The sequence below is a fragment of the Ambystoma mexicanum genome, chromosome 4q (assembly GCF_040938575.1).
Source record: "Ambystoma mexicanum isolate Mex_15411 chromosome 4q, UKY_AmexF1_1, whole genome shotgun sequence".
In the NCBI taxonomy this organism is placed as follows: Eukaryota; Metazoa; Chordata; class Amphibia; order Caudata; family Ambystomatidae; genus Ambystoma; species Ambystoma mexicanum.
The window spans coordinates 679,873,953-679,897,302 of NC_090928.1; the positions used below are offsets into that span (position 1 = coordinate 679,873,953).

Here is a 23,350-nt window from a genome sequence, read left to right on the forward strand (position 1 = left end):
GATATTTTGCTAAGGGTTCCGTGATTGACCCAGTTACCTTGTCTATGGGTTTCTATAATGTCTTGGAAAATGCTGGACATTTTGGGAAATGCTACTTTTTGTGTAAGGAGATCTAGTTTCATCCAATATCTAATATTTTGAGCTCTTGCAGTATCAGCGGTGGTGGGGTTATCTCACTCGTGGAGACCCTAGAAGACTTGCACCAACTCTAGACCCTATTTTCCAGCTTTGATCAATTTTCAAGTTAGCTTGGCTGCTTCAAGATGCTTTTGGAGTGGCTTAAAGCACTGAGAGATGCCTTGTTAATCACCGCTTTTTAATTCGCTGCTGGCTTGACCCGTCCCATGCCTGTGCTCCAACTCCTTCGATACGCTCACAGTTGAAGAACTGCATCGCGCCATTGGGCCTTTTCGTGCCTACTCAAGCAGTCGCCATTTCATTTCTTTGCCTGATTCGAGACGAGCACCACTGAAAGACTACAGCACATCATTGGATTGTCTCGAGGTGTCTCGATGCCTTTAGTTCAGTGGGACTCACTGGACTTGAAACTTCTCAATGCTGATATGACCCATTGAAAGCACCTAGAAGCTCGGTTCATGCTGTTGAGCCAGATGACGAGCATTTGGAGGTATTTTAAGTGGTTTTGTGTCTCCCCTGACCCACCTTAAAGGGTCCTTGTTACTTCACTGTTTACCCTTTTTAAAGACCTTTTTGGTGAATTTCTGTAGAAGATATTGCATTTTGCACCCCTGTCTTCAAACCCAGTGATCAAAAGTCTGTATTTTCCCTTACAGGTGCGGGTAATAGTGCTTGATGTTAAATGTTCAAGTGGAATCTCTTGTAAGTGCTCCATCACACACTGCCAAACTATCGACTCCGGCACAGCCGCTGCCAGTAATAACTACAGGCTAGGAAGAGGAACGATAAACTGTAGTTAATAACTGGCATACACAATATACGCCCTGTGCCAATCAATACTATGTTCAATTAGAGGAGGTGTATAATCTGGAGCCTGCCCGTTTTAGGGTAAGCCAAAGATCAGAAGTTGTTCAAAATCGGCAGAATCGCTCCTTTGAGGTACTAGGGGTTGAGGAAGCTCGAAGGTCTCTGGGATCCCCAGGGGTCAAAGAGCCACTGTCTCCGAAGGTCCTTTAGAAGGCCCTTGGGTATTCTACAACCAATATAAAGCAGGACAGGCAGGAAAAAAAACAAGTAAAGAAATTAAAAGTGTAAAGCAAAAGGTAAATCATCAAGAAAATTCCTGCGTAATTTAACTATACAGGAGTCCTTGAATCGAAGACTTGCGGCTGAGGGGAGGACTGGAAACATTGTAGTGTCCAATTCAGGGTACGAGGAACCTGAAGTGATGTTGGAGAATCGGGATGTAGTCCAGGGGAACATTTCATCAGACTCTGATTCACACAATTCTATACATCTTATTGAAAAGCATACTGAGTGCCTCAGTGCAAACTGAAACTGTGCAGGGCCGGAGGTCTCAGTGATTCCATCTATCTCTGTTCCAAAAACTACTTTCATTTCAAATGGGAAGTGTGTTCGCTTCTGGAAAGAAGTGGGAGACGCTGTGAGAGGGGTTGCAACTAATTCAGGGAGACCCATTAGTCCACCTAAGGAAGGGGAGCTACTCGCACAGCCAATGCTTCGTTGGACAAATTAATTATGCCGCAAGCTATTGGTAAGTTGGGTGGTATGGCTAATAGATCTTGTTTACTGAGGGGCTTTACGGGTGGGTCTTTGAGTGGTTGATCTGGTGAACTATATAATAACTGGATTAAGGATGTCAAAGCTTGTGTCCAAAGGGGAAGAGGTGGGCCTGATCGCCAGGTCCAGATTGCACTAAAAGGTGCATGTAGCTTCGACAGATTGGATACAGAGGTAAAAAGACCTACCATTGGGTCATCAGCCGCCTAACCTTGAGTAGAAAATGCAGGCAGCTAGCTCTATTAATGTGGGCTCAGAGGCTAATAAGTTACATGTAAATAGCCTGTATGGGGGGGACTTGGCATTATGCCTAAACAGGGCAAATATTTTGGACATTTTTGCCAAAATTGCAAATTGCAAGTCAACTTCAACAAATCATATAGATAGAATTGAGTTTAATGACCCTGTTGGTACGGATCAGCTCATTCTGCATGTAGGCTGCAGAATTGTCTGTGATATTATTATGAAGGAGAGTCCATCTATGCGGCAATTAGGGTTTGAAATATTCTAGCAGAAAGATGAGTCCCTGCAAAAATTCCTTTTTAACCATGATACAAGTGAAATTACTGTCACGGTCAATGCGGGTGAAAGAGGTAATAGAGAGATTGCATCAACGCACTATGCTGGTTCAAAATCATGGCAGTGAGCCACAATTAATTACTTCACAAACTGGCCTTTTACACTATGGGACAAATGCGAGTGATCTCTTGGAACACGCAGGGAATGTCCACCTGTTTAACAATCCGGAGGTGACGAGTACTTTAAGAACTCGGGGCATTATAATGCTGCAGGATACTTGGTTAACCGAGTCCGCAGTTCTTGATGGCTATTCTGCCGATGTTCAGGCTGCTTATAAAAATAACGGTGGTTGGCCCTCTGGCGGGCTACTAATGGATATATACTCTTGCCAGGGTTTAAATGCTAGGAAGTGGCCTAGTTCCCCATTTGGAGTCCTAGTGGACGTTAAATTGGTAAAGGATTCTTTACTCTGCATTCTACTGATGATAAATATCTATTGGCATTTGGGAGGGGCAGCTTGGATTTGCTTCTGGATGAGTTGACAAATGTATCTTGGAATGAAGACATATTAACGAAAAGGGACTGATCTTGCTTGCTGGGGACATGAACTCAACATGTATAATGGGTGGTAATAATGATGGAGGGTGGACTTTATCTTCCCCGGTCAACAGGCCAGGGAATAAAACTCCTGAGAAGAAATGGGTTTCTAGTTTGACATCGTTGGGTTTCCAAATGTTGAATAGAGCCATTTGCGGGGACATTCCAAGCAAACGCAACTGTCACAGGTGTTAACCAATGATTACATAGCAGAAAAAAAGAGAATAATGAAAGGTGTAAAAACAAAGAATTTCAACATTAAGAGGGTAAAAAACATTGAATCTATGTAAAAAAAAAAAACAATTGCAGGGAATAATGCAGTATTACATTTTAGAGAAACCATTGAAAAAAGAAAAGGATACAGTTAAAAAAGGAAAAAAATAAGAAGGATTAAAGGAAGGCTTCAGGGGTCGATGCGGGAAGGGAGTATGGGCGGTTATCCCCCTCCTCCCCATTGATACGTACTTTTAAGGTCAGGTGTAGGTATAAAGTATGTTACGTTAGGTAAATGAAAATAAACAACAACCATATGAACGATCATAGAGATGGAATCGTATTAATGTAAAACCCACTGGATGGCACTGTGAGACCATAGAAACTAACTATATGTAGATAATCGGCGTGGTGAAAAGGGACTCGCAATATCTTTTTACACCTTTTTATTTGTGGCTCATTAAAAAGCCATATATGGGTACTCTCAGTGGCAAAATCACACATAACCAAACAGGGATGATAGTGTATCTATTTTAAACTACTTCTTTGCGGATTTCGCACCTGTCGGCTCTTAAAGGAGATGAGGACAGAGTGGAGTGATCACCACATGTTGTTTGCTGCTTCTGACATGCAATTTGGGAATGTGGAAGTGGGGGCTCCAGTTGGCTTAATGGTTAATTCCAGTTTGAATCTTATTTCCTGGAAGGAGGGGACTATTAGTCGTATGAATACAAAAATGGAAACTATTGTTAACCTATGAATGGAAGTTGATGACTTTTAACCTTTTTCAGTTATGAGAAAACCATGCAAAATATAAGTGAAACCTTCCTTGGAAATTTCAGTATGAACAATAAACATGTGCAACCCAAAAATCATGCTTGTCTATTTGATGAGAAAGTAGCACTGGAGAGAAAAAAACGAAATGTGTGCTTAAAATTAGGACCATTATAAAAACGTTGACTGTCCGGGAGGTGAAAGTCAAACTCATTAGGAAGATAAAACAGCGCTATAAAAAACTTAAGCAACATCGAGCCCCGATGTTACAAAAAAATGCTGAATTCATGTTAGACTACCTTAAAAGCAGGATCGTTACCAGTTTTTGGGAGGTGATGAATCAACAGGAGTTAAAATAGGGCAATAAGCAGATTAATTTTGTTTCCGAGGCCAGTTGGGTCACCCACTGAGGCGCTATATGCAAACATCAGTAAAGCCTCTTTTAGCAGGGTGGGCGTGGGTAATAGACCAACTTGCAGCCAAATATACGGGTATATTGTGATAGACCAGGATACTGTTCTGGACTTAATCCGAAAAATTAGTGCTTCAAGGGCCCATGGTCCAAACCGACTTTCTAATAAACTGGTCAAGGGCAATCCTGATATTGTCATGGCTATTGGGCAAGGGCCCAGGCCTTCATCACCCCCACTGGCCACATGGACCCACTGGCGCCAGGCTCATGGAAATGTGTGCTTTGCACGTGCTTCAGGGCCGGGCGTGTACAGAGAACAGCATTGGGAGGCACGTGCTGGAGTCCTTGGGCTGGTCAAGGTGGAGCCACAAGGCGTGGCTAAAGGGAGGGGCCGGAGCCAGCCTATATAAGGCCAGCCCAACCACATGCCCTCGCTTCTCGTTACTCTGCTTTGCAGCGTGACGCTTACCGCTGTTCTTCACCTTGATTCCGGTTACTCCATCCTCTGAAGATCATCTTACCTACCTGATCCCAGCCGCTCAATCGCTGAGGCTCACCTACCTGATCCCAGCCGCTCCATCGCTGAAGGTGTGCTTAGCTGTTTCCAGCCACTCCATCGCTGTGCGTGCACCCTACCTGCATTCCATCGGAGTCGGGGCCTTTTCTCACCCGATTCGGACTTCCAGCGACGCGGGAGCCTTCGCTTCTTCTCTGCTTCAACGCGGTATCTTCCTCCGGAGCTGCTGAACTGTCTTCAAGCTGCTGGACTCTGCTCCACGCCCTCAAACCGCTCCTACAAAGGGAAAAGAACACAACAGGTTAGAAACCTCATAATAACGAACTCTTGGCCGCATCATACCTGAGTCTTGACTTCCATTATTACGGCCAGTTACCTGTTGACCTTGAGAGTCCATCATCCTTGGGGGAATCCCAGGTTCTGTTCCACGCTTCCGATCTATCATCTTCACACCTATAGAGAAGAGCAGAGACATTGCAAGACATCATTATTACCTACCATCAAGTCAAGACTCATTGTTCAAAACATTGTTGAAAAAACAAACAATAACCATAACCAAAGACTTACCCTCCAAGTGGATTGGTCACAGCCGGTCTGGATTGCCACTTCGCGGGCCATTGAAGCAACTAGGCCCATTCTACGCGCCCCTGCTGAAGGAAGCAGGACGGAGAGCCCAGCATTACAAATAACAGGTGAGCTTGCATGGGAAGGCTCTTGCGCGCTCCGTTTTGGCACGAAAGGGGCGAGGGAATTTGTAACACCTGCGTGCCATCCTCATTGCCTCTCCTCTTCTACCAGGGGCAATACCAGCATCCAGAACAACATACTCCACAGCATCTGGGGAAGACGTCCGATACAGGGGAGCCAAGTCGAGGGAGGGCTCCAACCGTGCCCCAACGCCCCTGCAGAGACCAGGTGAGCGTAACAGATATTTGATTTACTGTTCCCACTATCCTTTTTAAAAACATAGTTTTGGTTAAGTGCTTTCCTGAGTCATGGCAGACATCCTACTTTATTCCAATTGAGGGCGCGAAGACAGATTCGAGAACTACCGCCCAATCACTATCATGGATGTGGATAGTAAGGTCTTTGTGTCCCTTCTTTTGTTCCAGCTGGAGTCCTGGGCTACGGGGGCAGGTAGACTGAATAAGCTGCAGACAGTCTTTAGGAATGTTATAATACACGGGGCTCCTGGTTACGGCCCTGCTCTACCCAGGTGGGTAAACGTAAAACAACAAATGAGCAAGGTGACAGAACCCAAAACACCCACTCCTATTCTGAATTACCACATAGTGACATTGATTGCTGTTTAGCAAATCAAATACATGAAATGAATTAATATCCAATTTAACAAGCTGTCACAGGAAACTCAACAATTTACATACAATATCTATACATGATACAATTCGTGCTCACCCAAAGTCAGTACTTTGGATTGTGATTCAAGACAGGTACAATCTCTGAGATCAATACAAATGTATATTAACAATACAAGGTGCTTTGATGTACTAATCTGAACAGTGCAAAAGTTGAACACTGGGACTTAAAGTCAAATCGTTGACAGGACTGTGTTTCGGCGTAATAGAGCTGAGTTTATGTAGCTGCTGTTGTGTCGGCCATCGTCAGGACGTAGCAAGTTTATAGGAGAAGTATCCTGTGGACTCTGTCGGGAAATGGGCAGAGAAACAAATAAGGAGTGTGTGGGGTATTGGGTAAACTATATACTGATTCATCAATGGCAATGTATGATTAATTCAATGTTATGTGTCTCTCTGTAGAGACTGATCCAACGGATCTTTCCGTGTTTGGTTGAAATCACGGTGTGAAGGTGAAAAAATCTGGACGTCCTTGTTATCCGGACAGACGGAGTCCATGATCCAGTGCGGGTCCAATCTGTCGATAAGGACCAGAAGTATCAATATCAAATCTGGTGAACTCAATTGGTTACATAGAAGATCTAAGGGAGATGTACTTACCCAGCTCTTCCTTAACAGACCGGATAAGTCGGTGTGTTATAGCATCAAGGTGCTGGTGGGTCCAAACATTGATTAGCGTCACGTCCAAACAAGATCGTGGCTGTGGGGAAAGAAACGTAATGATTGGTGTCCAGGAGAGTATGTCCCCCTCTGCTGAGTCATACGGGTGTGTGAGTATTCATGATAACGGTGCGTGAGCGATGTGACTCGATCCTGCTCCCCACCCACAGGGTACGTGACATAACAACTAGCATCCTCTGATCAATCGCCTGATGATTCCTGTAAAGAATTCTTACCTAATTAAGCTGGAATCAGGGCATGGGTCCAGACCCCAGTGCGGCGTAGCCTATGGCCGTGTGCTGGATAGAGAGTCTGGTTGTCATGACCACCGTGGTATCTCATAAAGAATACAGTCAAAAAACATTGGCACTTGATAAGGAACACTGGAACCCTTGACAAGACACTGTTCTTTGCATTTAAGAAAAAACAGAACTCGAAGGAATCCCTTGTCCACACATTCATAGAACCCACCACACCATCGAACACACTGTGGAACATCCCACCTGTTCGTGGACATTTCAAGATTTTTGAACACAAGAATAGCTCATGGCAACTAAAAGACCATACTAACTGTAATAGTAAACACGTTATTTATATCATCTAATGTCCATGTGGACTTTTATATGTCGGAAAAACCATGAGGGCCATTAAGACAAGAATATCCCAGCATCGTTCTTGTATCAAGAATAATGTACAAGACAAGCCGTTGGTTGACCACTACAACCGCAAAAAACATACTAACATGGACCTGAAATGGTTTGTACTTCAAAAACTACCCATGAAAAGGAGAGGCGGCGACATGGATAAAGCTTTAACCCAACTTGAACAGAAGTGGGTGCACAAGCTGAACACTGTGAGAGAAGGTCTCAATGTGACCGTAGAATGGAAACACTTCATCTGACAACAATCCCACTTCTGGTGCACCCCACCTCAGTCTCAATCAAAAAGGGCCACCAACTAAGGTCTAGAGAGTCTATCCTGTCCACCAAGGTACTCGGATTCTATTATGTCAATCCCACATAACCTTGTTTTGAAGATGCAGTGGACATTCTGCCACAGAACTGTGCAATAACCGACAGAGTCGCACATATGGTATATCCATCTGGACATTTCGATTCAACACATGATATCACAACTGCATCCACTCATTTTATATATGAACACCATAGTACGTTTATATATACAGTGGACTATATAACTGCAGAAGGGCACAAGATTGTTATGAATGTTGACATAATAATATTTGGAACTATTCACTCAGTGACCTCAACACGGGGCAGCATGCCCCACAGAGCCTATGTGGTACTTCAACATGAATCTGTGGGAAATATCATTTGTATTTGTTACATACTGTCTGATCCCGCTGTATTATTACTTATCGAAGTTCCCCCATTGTGCTTGTTATTGCTGTATAATGGTCGATCTTGAAATAATAGCATTGGTGGACAGCACTCCTCGAGTCACACTGTAGTAACATCACGAGGCGGTACATTCTTTTTGGATGACGTGTTACGTGTAAAGACACGTCTGATGTTCATACATGACCACGACAATCGGATATCAGCTTGCCGAGCGTCAGTCTCCATGACACCCATGGTCCTGTAAGGGTAACTGGCGCGCTAATAGCCGTCTCCGTTAGACAAACACAACTGTGAATTATCTTTTGTTCGGACTAGCTGTTGCCTCCGTCCGAGTAATCACGCGGTGATTGCCATGACAACCCGTAACAACATTAAAATATGAAGACATTTAAATTCATTTACCCCCCCTCTTCAACCAAAATTAATCGGTTTGTGTATTCGCATTGTACAAATTGCGCTATGCACCCATGCCACGAGTCCGTATCGCACTGCCACGTCAGCATTTATCAAACAGAGTCCACAGGATACTTCTCCTATAAACTTGCTCCGTCCTGATGGAGGCAGACACAACAGCGGCTACACAAACTCAGCTCTATTAGGCCGAAACACAGTCCTGTCGACGATATGACTTTTAAGTCCCAGTGTTCAACTTTTGCACTGTTCAGATTAGTGCATCAAAGCACCTTGTATTGTTAATATACATTTGTATTTCATGTTAATCCTGATAGGATCTCAGAGATACCTGTACCTGTCTTGAATCACCATACAAAGTATTGACTTTGGGTGAGCAAGAATTGTATCATGTATAGATATTGTATGTAAATTGTTGAGTTTCCTGTGACAGCTTGTTAAATTGGATATTAATTCATTTCATGTATTAAATTTGCTAAACAGCAATCATTGTCACTATGTGGTAATTCAGAATAGGAGTGGGTGTTTTGGGTTCTGCAGTCTTTAGGAATGGCCATAATACCAACTTAAACGGACTGGTTATAAAATGCATTCATAATCTGTCATGGAGCAAGAAAGGCGACATCATTTTTTGTGGCCTCAATAGATCTTTCGGCTGCATTTGACCGGTATTTATTGTGGACTAAACTGGCCAAGTCAGGGAATCCTTGTGGCCTACTAAGATTGATTATAGGTCTCCATGATTCCTCAGCAATTCGATTCAGATTGAACCATGATTCAGACCAACTCTGGTTTGATGCAGGGATGCATTTTCACTCCCTGCCTCTTCAACCTATATGTCTCTGACGTCGCTGGACTACATGGGACTTTGCCTCTTGTGATCTTCCTAAACTAGACTGGCTCACCATTGAATGGCTGCCTTTTGTTGTTCAACCGCACTCCTAATGGTTTGCAAAAACTCATGTCGGCTTTTTCTGTCTTTGCAAAAGACTTCTCTTAAAATAAGAAAAGGTAGATTCAAGTGGTTCATAAATGATGGGTCTTTGTCACAGGCTGATAACCTAATATATTTTGGGTTCCTAATTTGTAGTTGACCTCCAGAAAATTCTGATCCGGGATCTGTTGAAGCAGCCATTATTCTCTTGAATCAGATGCTGAAACTAAATGTGAAATATGAAAGGTATTCTCTTGAGCCTGTTTTATGGTTCAATGAGGGTAAGGTAATGGCGAAAGATATTAAGAGTGCCTAATGCGGTTCCTGTGGTTGCCATCCAATATGAACTGGGGTTAAAATCTCTCCAGGTGAGGGTGCAATGGAGACTTGTGGATCTCTATCTGAATTTTTGTTTCCTCGTTAAGAATCCTTTGTATGGAGAGTTGAATAACATCTTGGGTTCCAATGATATATGTTTATTAACCAGGCTGAGAGATAAGTGCAGTGCTCGAAATTAAGATTGGATAAGCAGGAACTATTAGCAGCTCCCGGGTATCCAGCAGTAACCAGTCACCAGGAGCTGCCGCTAGGGAACGAGGAGCTAGTACATAGCTTTACGAAGAACTAACTTGCACATAAAATGCAAACATATCATTGTATCCATTATTTATGACTCCTTATGCTTTCAACATCATATAGAGGTGTCCCAATGTTTTTTTAAAGATTGTCCCAAATGCACAGAGTTAAATTCACATAGCTGTGTTTTTTCACCATCAGATGGCTTGGGGAGTGTAAAGTAGCTCCTGGTAACTGTTGGTTTTAAGCTAACCAGGCTCTTCTAGGTTATAAGCAGGAGCTAAATCGCTCCCACCTCCCCTAAATTTCAAACCCTGCAGTGCGATAGTTTGTTCTTGAAATTGAGAAAAGCATTTTGGACCTCAGGAACCACTCTGGTGCTGTCAAACAAGCCTTATATCAAGCGGATTAAGAGTGTGGCACCAATTAGTTTCATAGTTATCATTCTCTCTCTCATCTCTCATTGAAGCATAAACAGCGAGGGATTGTTGCACCATACACGAACATCTTTCCGAACAGATAGTAATGGAAGGACTTTTTACGGTTCAGTTTAAACGTATTATTAACCAGAGAGGTGCAGGCTTATTCAAATGCTGGACAAGGATTGTCGGTTTTGCAAAGTGAAAGCGGAGCCGGAAACCCTGAAACACCTGATTTTATTGTAAAGCCCTGCTATCGCTTCACATTTTACACTTTTAAGAACTTGGTTTGCAATGCCTCTTTGGTTGACTGTGAATCTCTATGCAGAGATGCCTAGGAGGAGTTTCTGTAGGAATCGTTGTAATAAACTTCATGCAAAGCTTAATATTATCTTCATAAATGAAGGTCTATTGGAGAGTGTACTCTGTGATGCCTATTGAACATATTTTAAAATACTCTGGTGAATCTGATACTTTTAAATGTCACAATTTGTGGTTTTTATGCTGTTTTCAAAATTATTTTATGAAGGGAATTGTACATTATTAAGTGTAAGATTGCTGTTTTTAACTTTATTGTAAAGGTCTGTTGTTAATGTATTGTACATGTGAATTAATTTTATAAAGATGTTTTTTTTTATAACCAAATACTAAAAATAAAAATAAAGTGTGTGTGTGTGTATATATGTATATGTATGTATGTATGTATGTATATATATATATATATATATATATATATATATATATATATATATATAATGAAAGTATCCTATTTTTATTGAACCTTGGTTGGAGATTTTTATTTTGGTACCACAATACTACTGGCCTGCTGTGCTTGCTCACACCCCTGCTGAAGTGTATAGCTGGCCCTCGACCTGCGCTACCTAAAGAGGTCTGCCTGTTGGTCTGTGCCTGGTTCTTTATGAATGCGATCACTGCTGGTTTAATAGTAGTGACGAGCTGTGTTTTATTTGCTACTTGTCCCGGTACTCATGAAGAGCATTCGTTATTTCGTCAAGGCACTGTGGCAATCATGAAGTCAGAAAAGCCACTGTGTGAGTGACTGAACCCATAAAAATGAAAATACACATATTGGATACATGTAAATGAAGGTGCGCAAATGTGGGTAATTTATATGATATGGAATTTATAACGCGCTTGTACACAAGTGTTTCTAGGTGCATCAAGACAAGGAGGGGGAAACAGAGAGGACAAAATAACAATCTTACTAGGCCTTGTGTCATTTAGATCGCGCAAGTGCAGGGAAGGGGGAATGGCAGAAGTGCCAGGGGGGAGGGGGAAGGGTGAAGTGCAGTTAACTCACAAGTGCTTCCAGCGGGTGGCTCATATGTGCAGAGAGAAGGGATTGTAAGGTTGCAGATACAGACCCTTAAGTGCTGGGGAGCCCGGAGGTAGTGCAAGGGCAACTGGCTAGAACAGTGAGTTTGCTCAGCCCTATAACGTGGGCACCAGGATGTTACCCCCACCCCGTTCCAGCGCTTGGGTGTAATAAAAAAAAGGGATTTTCCTTCATTGAACGGACACAGTGCGTTCTATCAAGTAAATGAAAATCCTTTGCTAAGATGGCCTCCATGTTTGTGGAAGGCAGTGTTCCATAGGGAGCCCCTCTTTCATTACAATGGGCGCCTGGAAAAGTGAGCGGCTGGGGAGGGGGTTTGGGGGAATAGTTTAAGAAGGGAAAAAAAAAGAAGCGGGGGACAGATGGTGGGCGAGGCAGCCTGTGGGTTCTGTGGAACACGGGCTAAGATCAGATTTCAGCCCACGATCCACAGAACCTGATTGGCTGTGTGCCACCCTGGCCCCCACGCCCTGGGTGCTAATACCATGGAGAACAGCGGGAATCTTGTCCATTTGCCTACGATAAGAAATGTTTGCATGCTTACCTATACAGGAGAAGCGTCCTGCCTCCACCCACCACTAAATGAACAATGTAACTGTCGAGCCTAAAAAAAGGGGGGCATTCTAAATATAGTTGCAAGAGACAGCATCTGTGGTGAGAGATTGTAAAATGTTCAACCTTTTGTAACCTACTCTATAAAGTATATGAAAACAAGTTGAGCCAAGGTGATGAAGAGGAAGGGAGCTCTCCAAATGTACAAGCGCCGCCACAAGAGCCCACGTAGGCCAGGGCAATCTTGCTAATCATAATGCAGAAAACTTGAAAGGGTCCATTTTGTATTCTTTAACTCCCATGTATGTCATGTCTAGCAGACGTTCTGAACATAGGAGCCAGTACTGATAACATAGCAGTCCCTGCGTGCCTTTGTGTTGATGAGGCCAGAATCACAGAATGCCTTGTATGCAGTTTCCCTAGTTACTGACTAGAAAGCTACACTTAGTTCAACCTCTAATCATCCATATTCTATGTGTGTCTTGTACAAGGTAGCTCACAGAAAAGCAAATAAGGTGGCTTCACCTTATTAAAACTGGTGCTTCACAGTTGGCCCCCAATACGAAGGGCTGAAAATGTCAAGAATAATTCCAAAAATAATTCAAAAAAGATTTTTTATAGATTTTTTCCAGTAGTAAATCTTTCTAAACAAATCTTGAATCAATATTGATATAACAGGAAATGTTTTATTCACATTTCTGTTATGAGTTTTCAAAGTAGCACTTATTTTCATTATGCAATGTTGAGCGATCGTATCAGTCTGCCATGTATGTACATTTGCCAATGCATTTCGGAAAAACCTTCATCAGGGCTGTACATGAGCAATATTTCGCTCAATAAGGCTTTCACTGTTTAGATGAGACATACATTTTATACAAAATAAATATAGTGGACAAATAATGTCATGTTCAAAATATAATAAAGCACATACCATTCATTGTTGTGTCAAGCGTTTTGTCCCAAAGTAGAGAAAAGAAACAAAATAAAGTACATTTTAGTTTAAATATATTGGAGTCTATGATATCTGCGTATTCAAACAAGGTGCATAGCCTCGTTCTACCTGGTTGCGTGTAATTCTCTTAATCAAATGCGTATCAAAACTCATAAAACAATGCTGTCCTTCTGGGAGAAAAACAAACCCTCAGCTAATGTCGCTCTCTTAATACAATGCATCACAGAAGCTAGCGTAGGAGCGCCAGCTCTCACCTCTTGTTCGAGTCGTAATCCAGCTGCTTCTGCGCGAGCCTCGAGGAGGCGCGCCCGCGCAGGCTGAAAACCTGTTTTAATGCGTCTCCATGGAGACGGTGCAAGGCGCCGCGGTCCAGCTAGGAAGCCGGAGCACGTACGCTTCGCGCCCCACCCCCGGATGTGCACCCTGGGGCAGGGATGTCTTCATGGCGACGCATTGCTGCTGGGGGAGCTGTGGAAGAAAATCTTGAAGCTGTCATAGCTCTTATAACACAATTAACAAGCGCGATATGAAATGTACGTAGTGCATGATTAAATGTTAACTGAACCAAGTTGCATATAGTACCTTGGGAAAATAGGGTAAGTTTTGCATAGAACTGGGTAAATTGAAGAAAGTGATAAGAATAACTATGAATATTAAATCCATTAATGTAAAGAGTACTGTTTTCGCTTTAAGTGGAATGGTTAAAAGTACAATTAAAGACATCAATGAGTACTACTATGTCTTGAGGCTTAATCAAAGTCGAATGGTCTTTGGCGCCATTTGGGTAGGTGCAAGGGGCTAATTGTAGCTATTAGTATCTCAACCATTCATTCATGGAGGTAACACATTTTAGCTTACTATACATTGGTCTACATTGGCATTTATAGAAAGCACATGTAATTGATCTCCTCGTTTAGCCCTTTTGGTGTCAAGGAGCTAAAATGGTCGATCCAAAAGGTTTCGCGTTGGTCCATTGTTTTCTGGAAGTTCTCATGAGGAGCTCTTCTCTTCTTTCTACTACCTCCAGAATAGCAAATTGAATCTGGGCCAAATTGTGTTTTCTGTCATGCCAGTGTCTGGCCACAGCCGAGTTTTTTTTGTTGTTCCGTATACAGGACGTGTTTTAATAAGGTGAAGCCACCTTATTTGCTTTTCTGTGTTGTACTTAGGGGTCTTTGTGCTACTGGACCAGTTCGGACTGGCAGCTTCGGGTTAAAGCATGACTAACAGTGAGAAATTTTGAATATTGTTCAGTACTAGATTAACAGTGTGGTGCCCGCCACTCCTCCCTCTTTTCAAGTTTTTTCTTTGTACAAGGTAGCTGCCATGATCGTTAAACCTCTGCAGTGTCTGTGCACTTTAAATATTACCATACTTGCGCAGTATAAATGGGGCACTGTTGTGGAATAAGACCCTAACCGGCCAGGCACATTAGTCTTGAATCCTGTAGTTAACCATACCGATAAGGGATATATAGGCCGCGAGAGAAATGTACCACCTATAGTGATTTTAATGTGCTAATCTTTGGTTGCAAGAAACGGGGCCAGATGGCGGATTATTTAGTGCGCTATCCATCTCTGCATACTCAATCTATGAACCTGTGGCCCACGAATGAAATACGTGTCAGGAGAGGCATAGTATCAAAGGGAATGATCTTTTGCAGTTTTTGTAAAGAACCTGGGCTCAAAGAAACGGTACAGAAACGGTACAGCACTTGGTGGTAGAGTGCTTAACATTGAAGACAGAGCGGGCGTTGTTTTTCAATAACCTCTTGGCTTTGATCTGCACTTACACATGTGATGACATATGGCAAGCTCTTTTTACTACTAATAAAATGTCGGTCAAAATTGCTTTAGTACAGTTCCTTGATGTGGTTTTATCACCAACTTTTATTTCAAGTACTTGGCACAATAATGCAATTAGTGACAAGTCGACTACGTAGATGGTGATTATTCTTTTGTCTTCCAATATCATAAACCATTTATTGTTTTAACAAAAGAACGCATTTTTAAGAATGTATGTGAATGCTGTAACCTATGATGAAATTGTTTGAGAATATGATTTGTATGTTATGAATTTTTGAAAGGTTGATTTTGTCAGCCAACCAAAACTAAAAAATAATTAAAAAATAGGCCTCTTTTACTCTCTAAAAATAGCCAAATACTCCCAAAAATGAGGAATACAATTTACCCCCCCCCCCCTTTACCAACCAAAAATCGGAAACGGTCACATAGGCACTTGTTCCATTTCTTTCACCAACACAGCTCTGCATGGATTTGTTTTTACTAGTAGTAAAAGTATTTCCGCAAGGAAGAAACTCTACTGCCCGATCTTAATCTGAGAGGTAAAAATGTATCTATTCAGCATGAATTACTAGGTGCAAATAAATATTTATTATGCAAACACATTTCTGATTTACATTTAAAAACTGTTTTTCCTTGCCTTCCAAAATACTCGCATTGGGCATGGAACTTTCATTTTTACTCCCTAAAGTTTTTAGTTTTTTTTTTTTAACTTCCAAATAGAAAAATATACTCCGACTTCAGAATCTTATCTGGAGCACTGCTTGAAGTGACTCAGGGTGACTGATAGGTGCACATACTCTGGGTTCTTTCTCCACGGGTCTTGAACTCGCTGCTTCTTAAGAGATGCGTGGCAGTCTCAAGGTTCTCTTTCTAAGGTATCCTTCTTGCTTGCCGACAATGTGTAACTGTACTTGCATTTACTTTACACTGCTGATGGGGTTTACTTGGAAAAATAATGTTTTTTTTGTTTTGTTTTTAACAGCTGTCTAATAAGGGAACACAAGATGGAGACACGTGCTGTTTTGCTGGAGTCCAAGTCCTCCCCTTTTAACCTACTGCATGAAATGCACCAGTTGCGTCTTCTTGGCCACCTGTGCGATGTTACAGTGAGAGTGGAGCATCAGGGGGCAAGAGGAGAATTTCTGGCGCACAAAGCTGTTTTGGCTGCTACAAGCAAGTACTTTAAAGAAGTGTTTCTAAATGATGGCCATGTTTTGGGTGGCTCTAAAGCGGATGTGCTCTTAAATGAGGTGCTCTTAAATGAGGTGCAAGTGGTGGACTTTGCTTCGTTTCTTGAGTTTGTTTACACTGCGAAGGTGGAAGTGGAAGAACATAGAGTGCAGCGAATGTTTGAAATAGCAGAAAAGTTGAAATGCTTGGACTTAACAGAAACTTGTTTTCAACTTAAGAAGCAGATGTTAGAAACCGTGCTGTTGGAACTGCAGAACTTTTCTGAATCGCAGGAAGAAGCGAAGGGCCATGGAGGTGCGCAGGAAGCAAATGTGATTTTTGATTTGGAGGCACATATTGAGGATCCTGCTCCCTCGGACCCTTTAGGAAGTGTTAGTCGAGTGAGTCCCAACAAATCAACTGAGAAATCAAGTGCAGTATTAGAAACCATGAAGCCTTCCTTTGCGAAAATCCGCAGAGCGAGTGGCAGGCTAGCTGGAAGGAAAGTGTTTGTGGAAATTCCTAAAAAGAAGTACACTCGGAGATTGCGAGAACAGCAGAAGGACGCAGAAGATAATTGCAGAGAGAATATGCTGAAAAATGACCCGAAGGCACATTTAAGGCAGGACGACAACCAATCTGAAAGACTGTTTAAGTCTGACGAGGAGCAGTCTGACAGCAATGAGGAATTGGACAAAAGTTTGACAAAACCTGAAGATGAGAAGAAAAAAGATGGCAATTTTAAATGTGGCACTTGCAACAAGGAATTTTTATATGAAAAAAGTTTTCTGAAGCATAACAAAAATAGGCACGGAGTTCTTACAGAAGTTGTGTACCGGTGTGACACGTGCACACAGACATTTGCCAATCGGTGCAACTTAAGGAGCCACCAGCGTCATGTTCATAGCAGCGAGCGGCGGTTTCCCTGCGAGCTCTGTGGGAAAAAGTTCAAACGGAAAAAGGACATAAAGAGGCATATTCTTCAGGTGCACGAAGGCGGCGGGGAGCGCCACTTTTGCCAAGTCTGTGGTAAAGGTTTGAGCTCCAAAACTGCGTTGCGGCTTCATGAACGAACTCACACAGGTGACAGACCTTATGGGTGCACGCAGTGTGAGGCAAGATTTTCTCAGCCTTCTGCACTTAAAACACACATGAGGTATGAACTTGAGCAGACTACATGACGTTGTTGGATTCTTTTAGGAAAGGTAAAAGCCCCCAAGAGAAATCCAAATCTGGTGCAGTTCCCCTTTTGTTTGTATCTACTGGTTCTTTAGTAATACCACTTTACATACTTCTACTTCATTTTGTTACCCGGATGTGAACGCAGTAAGCTTATGGGGTTTGCAATTTGCAGTTAATTTAGTGCCCTTTTTGTTTTTGCTTATACCCCCTACCTCTGCATAGTACATATAAAAACACATGTCTGTTTCTGCACCTTTCGGTGTTTGTCGATTGTAAATTAATGGTTGTTATTAAGGAACATGTTCGTTTTCATTTGGACTAAATTGGGAATAGGTCAAGTATCTAATAATGAACAGTTGGTGCCATCTTTATAAGTGTATATATACGTTTTGAATTTTTACATGTTTACTTGATGAGATTGGAACATCCTAGCATGTGCTGTCCCATTGATCTTGAGGCATAATGTAGATCCTCAGAATGTACCTTGAGTCAGAGTGATGTTGCAAATGAAACCCTTTTCCCATAGTTTCTTGCATCCTACAATCGCTGCTTCTGTTGCCACACTACAGTTTGCACACTGCTGTTAATTATTTCGACAGAGTTTTGCAAAGTCACAGTCTAACACATTTTCGTTAGCATCCTTCCAGGGTAACATGCATCCCATCTTCAGGTTGTCTTCATTCAAATGCATTTTTGTTGGCCTGGCTAACACATTATCACCTCACATCCATCTTCTCTTAACAAACTCCCACTAAAGTCTCATAAATACGGAAAAATATATACAGCAAGACGGCCATTCAATCCTGTCAAAATGTTACTTCCGTTTCATTCGTAGCCAACAAGGCAGGTGTGGTCCTAGAAAGCCATTTAATACGAGTGAGGTTTGTACAGAGTGGTAAAGAAACACTCCACCTTTTTAGTTGCAATTCTTTTCAGAGAACCATGTTTTCATACCAAAAAGTTTCAACTGGAAGTGCAGAATCACCACAGCACGATTCACACAGTAGTACTATTTACGTAAGCATAGATCTACAAGAGTAGTTGATATAGATCTGTCTCGGCTCCAAATGAAACACTGCCTGCCCAAAAATGAAAGCATGTTTATTGCTCACATTTCTTGATACTTTTCGATTGAAAGAGTGTTCGCTGCTCACTACTATGTTTGAAATGTGTATTGGTTTGAATATATTAAGTGCAAAGAAACCTTGTTTTGGTGAGAGATTGTTCTTAAATTTGTGAAGACTGCACTTTATGGTGTGGCTATTTTTTTATTAAATCCCAACTTTAAAATTGCATTGCAATAGAAGGCAATGAGCATATCTTATTGCTTGCTAAGAATATGGCTTTCATGCCCTGGCAGGGGCTGGAGGGGGCGGACATGGCTGGTAACTGCTCGGCAGCCTGATCCATGGTAGGCCCAAGCAAAGCAAGGGTGTCGACTTGGGATGTGGGCCGTTACTGGCCATGTACGCTGCCTCCCCGCCCCCCCCATCCCTCTCCAGGACATGAAAACCATTTGCACCCTGCGATTCATCTGGGGTGCGAATTACCCTTTTCCAGTGGCAGGTGCGGCGGACTGGAGCTCAAAGCTCCACATAAAGAAAAATGGTGCCTCCTGGCGAAGGGCATCGGGTGGCGGGAACAGCAGGCAGAGAATGTATATTCTCGCCCGCTGGTCCAGCCACCTGATTGGGGAATGGCCCCTCCTCGGGTGCGAAAGTTTATTTAACAATGAATTCTTAATGTTCTCCTACCTACAAACGACCTCTACTCTCCGTGCCTATAAGACTCGGGTTGCTAGAGAAACCATACTTATGCTTCCCATATGTCCATTAGTGACCATATGTACATTACTGCTATTGGGTTGTTTTAAAATGGTGCATGGTAGGTCTAAAGGACTAGATAATGAGACAGTATACCAAAAATAATTTATAATTGCAGGATTCACACTGGTGAAAAACCGTTCTCTTGTGAGGAGTGTGGTGCAAGGTTCACGCAGAATCACATACTCATTTACCATCGACGGTGTCACACGGGTAAGTTGTCAGTTTGCTTTTGAAACTATTTTTTTGTAAACTTAATTAAAAATTAAAAAAAATTGTATGTATACCTTTTTTCAAACCTTAAAGCAACATTAAAGCATTCTCATACGTGACAGCCTACAGAAGTACAAACTGAGCATTGGAGAAAAACTCCACTTTCTAGGCATAGTCTAGAACGGGGTTGGGAACTGCGTCACTAATCACCAAGAAGTTGATATAACTCCTTCTCTGTAAAATGGGCACAACCAGCTGCCACCCTCAAGCTTTCTGTACTTGGAAATTATGCATTGTTCAGGTAATGCTAAGTAGCCATTATATGTGGGAAATATTAGAAGGGGTGAAAGGAGTGCAGAGGAGCCTGCATGAAAAGCTGAGGGTGTGCATGAATATCCTATTTGTATTATGATTTGTGTTAGGCAAGAATTGATGTAGTAACACTGTGTTAGACTACACAACACTTGTCTACTTGGTGTTCGGTAACCCACTTTTTGGTATAGGGCTGTACTACTCAAGTCGGTAGTGTGACTGAACAGCAAGGCCTACCTCAAGAGGGGTAAATGTGAGCTGTAGCAATGAAATTCACAAATACAAGTAGTCAAGTAACACTTATACTCAAGGTTTCAGTTTCTAAAAAAGCGTTCTTTAAAAAGGGAAAGCTATGTAACAATGAAATATACTTTAAAATACTTTTCCAGAATCAGCATACGTTTAGGGGATACTCTTTAGAGATACTTTTTAAACACTTCCTAGACCCGGAGGTGACTTCATTCACAAGGACAGTAATGGCATTTATATAGCACTAGTACACTTTGCAGATACTGAGGTTGCAGAAAGGAAAGGTTAAAGGAAGGAAAAAGGTTAAACAGGTTCCCAGGGCATGTGAGTATACTTAAATCTTCCAATGAAGTCTAGACAAAACCTTTCCCAGCATTAACAGTCTAAAAACAAGTTATCACTTCTGAGGGACAGAAAATATCAAAGTCAATGGACTAGAAGAGTCTGCAGGGAGCCATGACAGCCAAAGTCAATTGGAGCACAGTCTATGGAGCTGAGGCACTTTGTAGTTAATAAACGTATTGCACAAAGTTTGAGAGTTTTGTAGAAATCACTTGTAGGGTCACAAGCTGTTACAGAAATCAACTCTAACAAAAGTAGTCACTGCAAGTCTCAACTGAGAAGAGCAAAGCTAAAGACACTGAGGTAAGTAACCCAAGTCTGAAGTACCTCTGGTTTGAAGAAGAGTGGTCCAGCTGGATGCTGTCCTGTTGCAGCGATGAAGATCCTGGGTTCCTGAGCCTCAGTCATGGGGACAAGAGGGAAGACATCTGGAGGACTCCTGCGGCAGCAATTTGGAGGTCGTCGGCAGCTTCCGTCTCTTTTCGGATCAGCGACACCTAGCGGTTTCAGCGCGTGGTAAACCTCACCATTGGGGATCTTGGATACGCTTGGGCTTCCTTCACTCCTTGAGTCCTACACTCTGGTGAGGGAACTCGAGATCTGGTCGTCCTGCTTCTGGAGGGTCCTTAGGAGACTCCTGGAGCTTCTGGCCAGATTGTAGAAGTTGCACTCTACTATGGATTTCTCGACCCCTGGCACTCTGTTCCTGCAGCAGCAATGAAGTACAGCCAGTCAGGGAAGATGGTCCAGTGGAATTCGTCTTGGGGTTAGTTGATCCCACTAACCCAAGGGAAGAAGTCGTCCCTTCCATAGCTTCTCCTGTCGATCAGAAAAAGGAGTTTCAGCACAGTAGCAGGGCTTCACCGGGCAATTCAAATATCCAGGAGGATGCAGCAAGCTTTGTTCACGGTTTCTACGTCGGGTGTTCTTCCCAGTGGTCGACTCTGCCTCTAGTCTCAAAACCCTCGCCTTTTAAGCAGGTTTCTCCCGTTCATGCACAGCCTACGCTGTCAATCACACATCAGGTTGGCTGTCCTAAAAGGCCAGCCAGCCAATCGGGGCTGGTTGCGTTCAGGCACTCCAGAGACAAAGGACAGGGGAGTTTCGGGAACCTCCCTCACTTCCTGCCCTTCCAGACAAACTAGAGCCAGAGGCAGGTTTCAGGACTGAAGCCCGCCAAAGGCAAAACGTACAAGGGGCTTAAACCTTGTTCGGCGCGCAAAGAAAAACCCAAGAAAGACCTCACAAACTGAACATGGCAAAAAAAGAAGACAGAGGCCATTTTGATAAAATGGTCACCCATGGGTGCTATACTGCAACTGAGGATTCAGCCTTCGGTAGAAAAGCGCAATGGTAGGAAAATTAAACCACTACCACCAGCCATTTAAAGTAGTGACGGTAACATAAAACATGAGTTTGTAGAATAAGGGGCTACTAGGTAACCCTCCAGAATGCCACATAAAATGGTGTGTGCTGGACCTACCAAGAGAAAAGGTAAGCCAAGTCAATTGCATTTTACTATTCTTAGGACATATAGTTCACACAAGATAGGGTATTTAAACCTTATGAGAAATCTAAAGGATTTCTCTGACGCTGCACTAAAAGGGCTGTGTGTCACCATACAAAAAGTAGATGCCTATGGAGTGTGTCAGACTCCAAAAACAGTGGAAACGGATAATCCAAATCATGTCAAAACACATGAGAGAGTGAAAAAAGGTTTCACTCACCCCAGGGTTAAAATTAAAAAGTCCTAAAGTCCAGCAAAAGAGCTGGGGGGTCTCTAAGGTGGGAGAAATTAAGCACTAAAATGACAAGTCTCCCTAACGACCATACACCACTTCATTTTACAATCCCACCATGAAGAATCCAGCATGAAAGCCATATCCAGGACAGAAATCAAGTACCTAATTCCATTCCTGGCCTGCATAGCTAGGGGGCCCACCATTCATCTATCACAGTGCTGGATACCTTTTAGCTAAAACTAGTTAGTTATCGGTTGACCAACTCCCTTCTTAAGTGCCCCCTCCTCCCCCATAGTCTTGGAACTATGCTACACAACAAAGAATATCTGTGTTTAGCGGATTGTCTAATTGTGCATGTGGGACATGCAAAAACACTCTGATGGAAATCAGATCTGAATTTGAAGACCGGAGAACATGGTGAATCCTGACATATACTGACATGATTTGCTGAATACACTTGCAATTTTGATTCTGTGAGTCATACATCCTTTTTGTGTGAAGTGGAATTATTGTGATGTTGGTAATTGACATTTTGCTTGTATGAAATATGTAAATGAATGTTCTTTATTTTGGTTACATTTTGTAAGCTACTGTAATAGAACTAATGAAGATCTCTAATTGTTGGGCTTGTTTTTTTTTTGTTTGTTTTATAATTCGAAATAAAATGAGCTATATTAGGGTCTTTTGAGGCTGACCTAAAATATTACCACGGGTGTAAGGGTGAACAGTGTATGCACAAGGTGAAAGAGAAAGTAAAGCTCTACTGTAAATGATTGTCAACACTGTGATTGGGAACTTTGATATGGAAGGATGCTATACTGCAGGCCACGGGCCTGCAAACTATGGCGAGCAGGATGTTTTGGACTAAAACTCTCATGATCCCTCCCCCCTGACTATACTGACTAGGCCTGTTTAGAGATGTAGTCCAAAGCGTCGGCAGAGCCAAAAGCTGCAGACACATGCTTGAAGGCCTGATTTTTCAGTAAAGGATGGAGGGTTTGGAGGAGGTCGCTCTTGGAATGTTGGGCGAGTGTGGATTGAAAAGTTAAGGTCTTTCAAGGGTTTGGAAACAAAATATTGGGACCGCGTTCAGAGGAGGCTTTTTTCAGCATTAGATTTTACCAAACATTGGAACATTAATGTTGGTCTTGGCATAGTTGAAG

General features: G+C 42.5%; 1 protein-coding gene across 2 annotated transcripts in view; it reads left to right on the top strand.

Moving 5' to 3' along the window:
* Positions 1 to 23,350, top strand: part of GZF1 (GDNF inducible zinc finger protein 1) — a 186,050-nt gene that overhangs the window by 69,123 nt on the left and 93,577 nt on the right. For both annotated transcript variants that reach the window (XM_069608265.1, XM_069608264.1), the window contains exons 2-3: positions 16,137 to 17,480; positions 19,448 to 19,542. In XM_069608265.1, coding sequence (XP_069464366.1) covers positions 16,159 to 17,480; positions 19,448 to 19,542 — 1,417 coding nt within the window. In that variant the 5' untranslated portion in view covers positions 16,137 to 16,158. The remainder of the gene's footprint in view (positions 1 to 16,136; positions 17,481 to 19,447; positions 19,543 to 23,350) is intronic.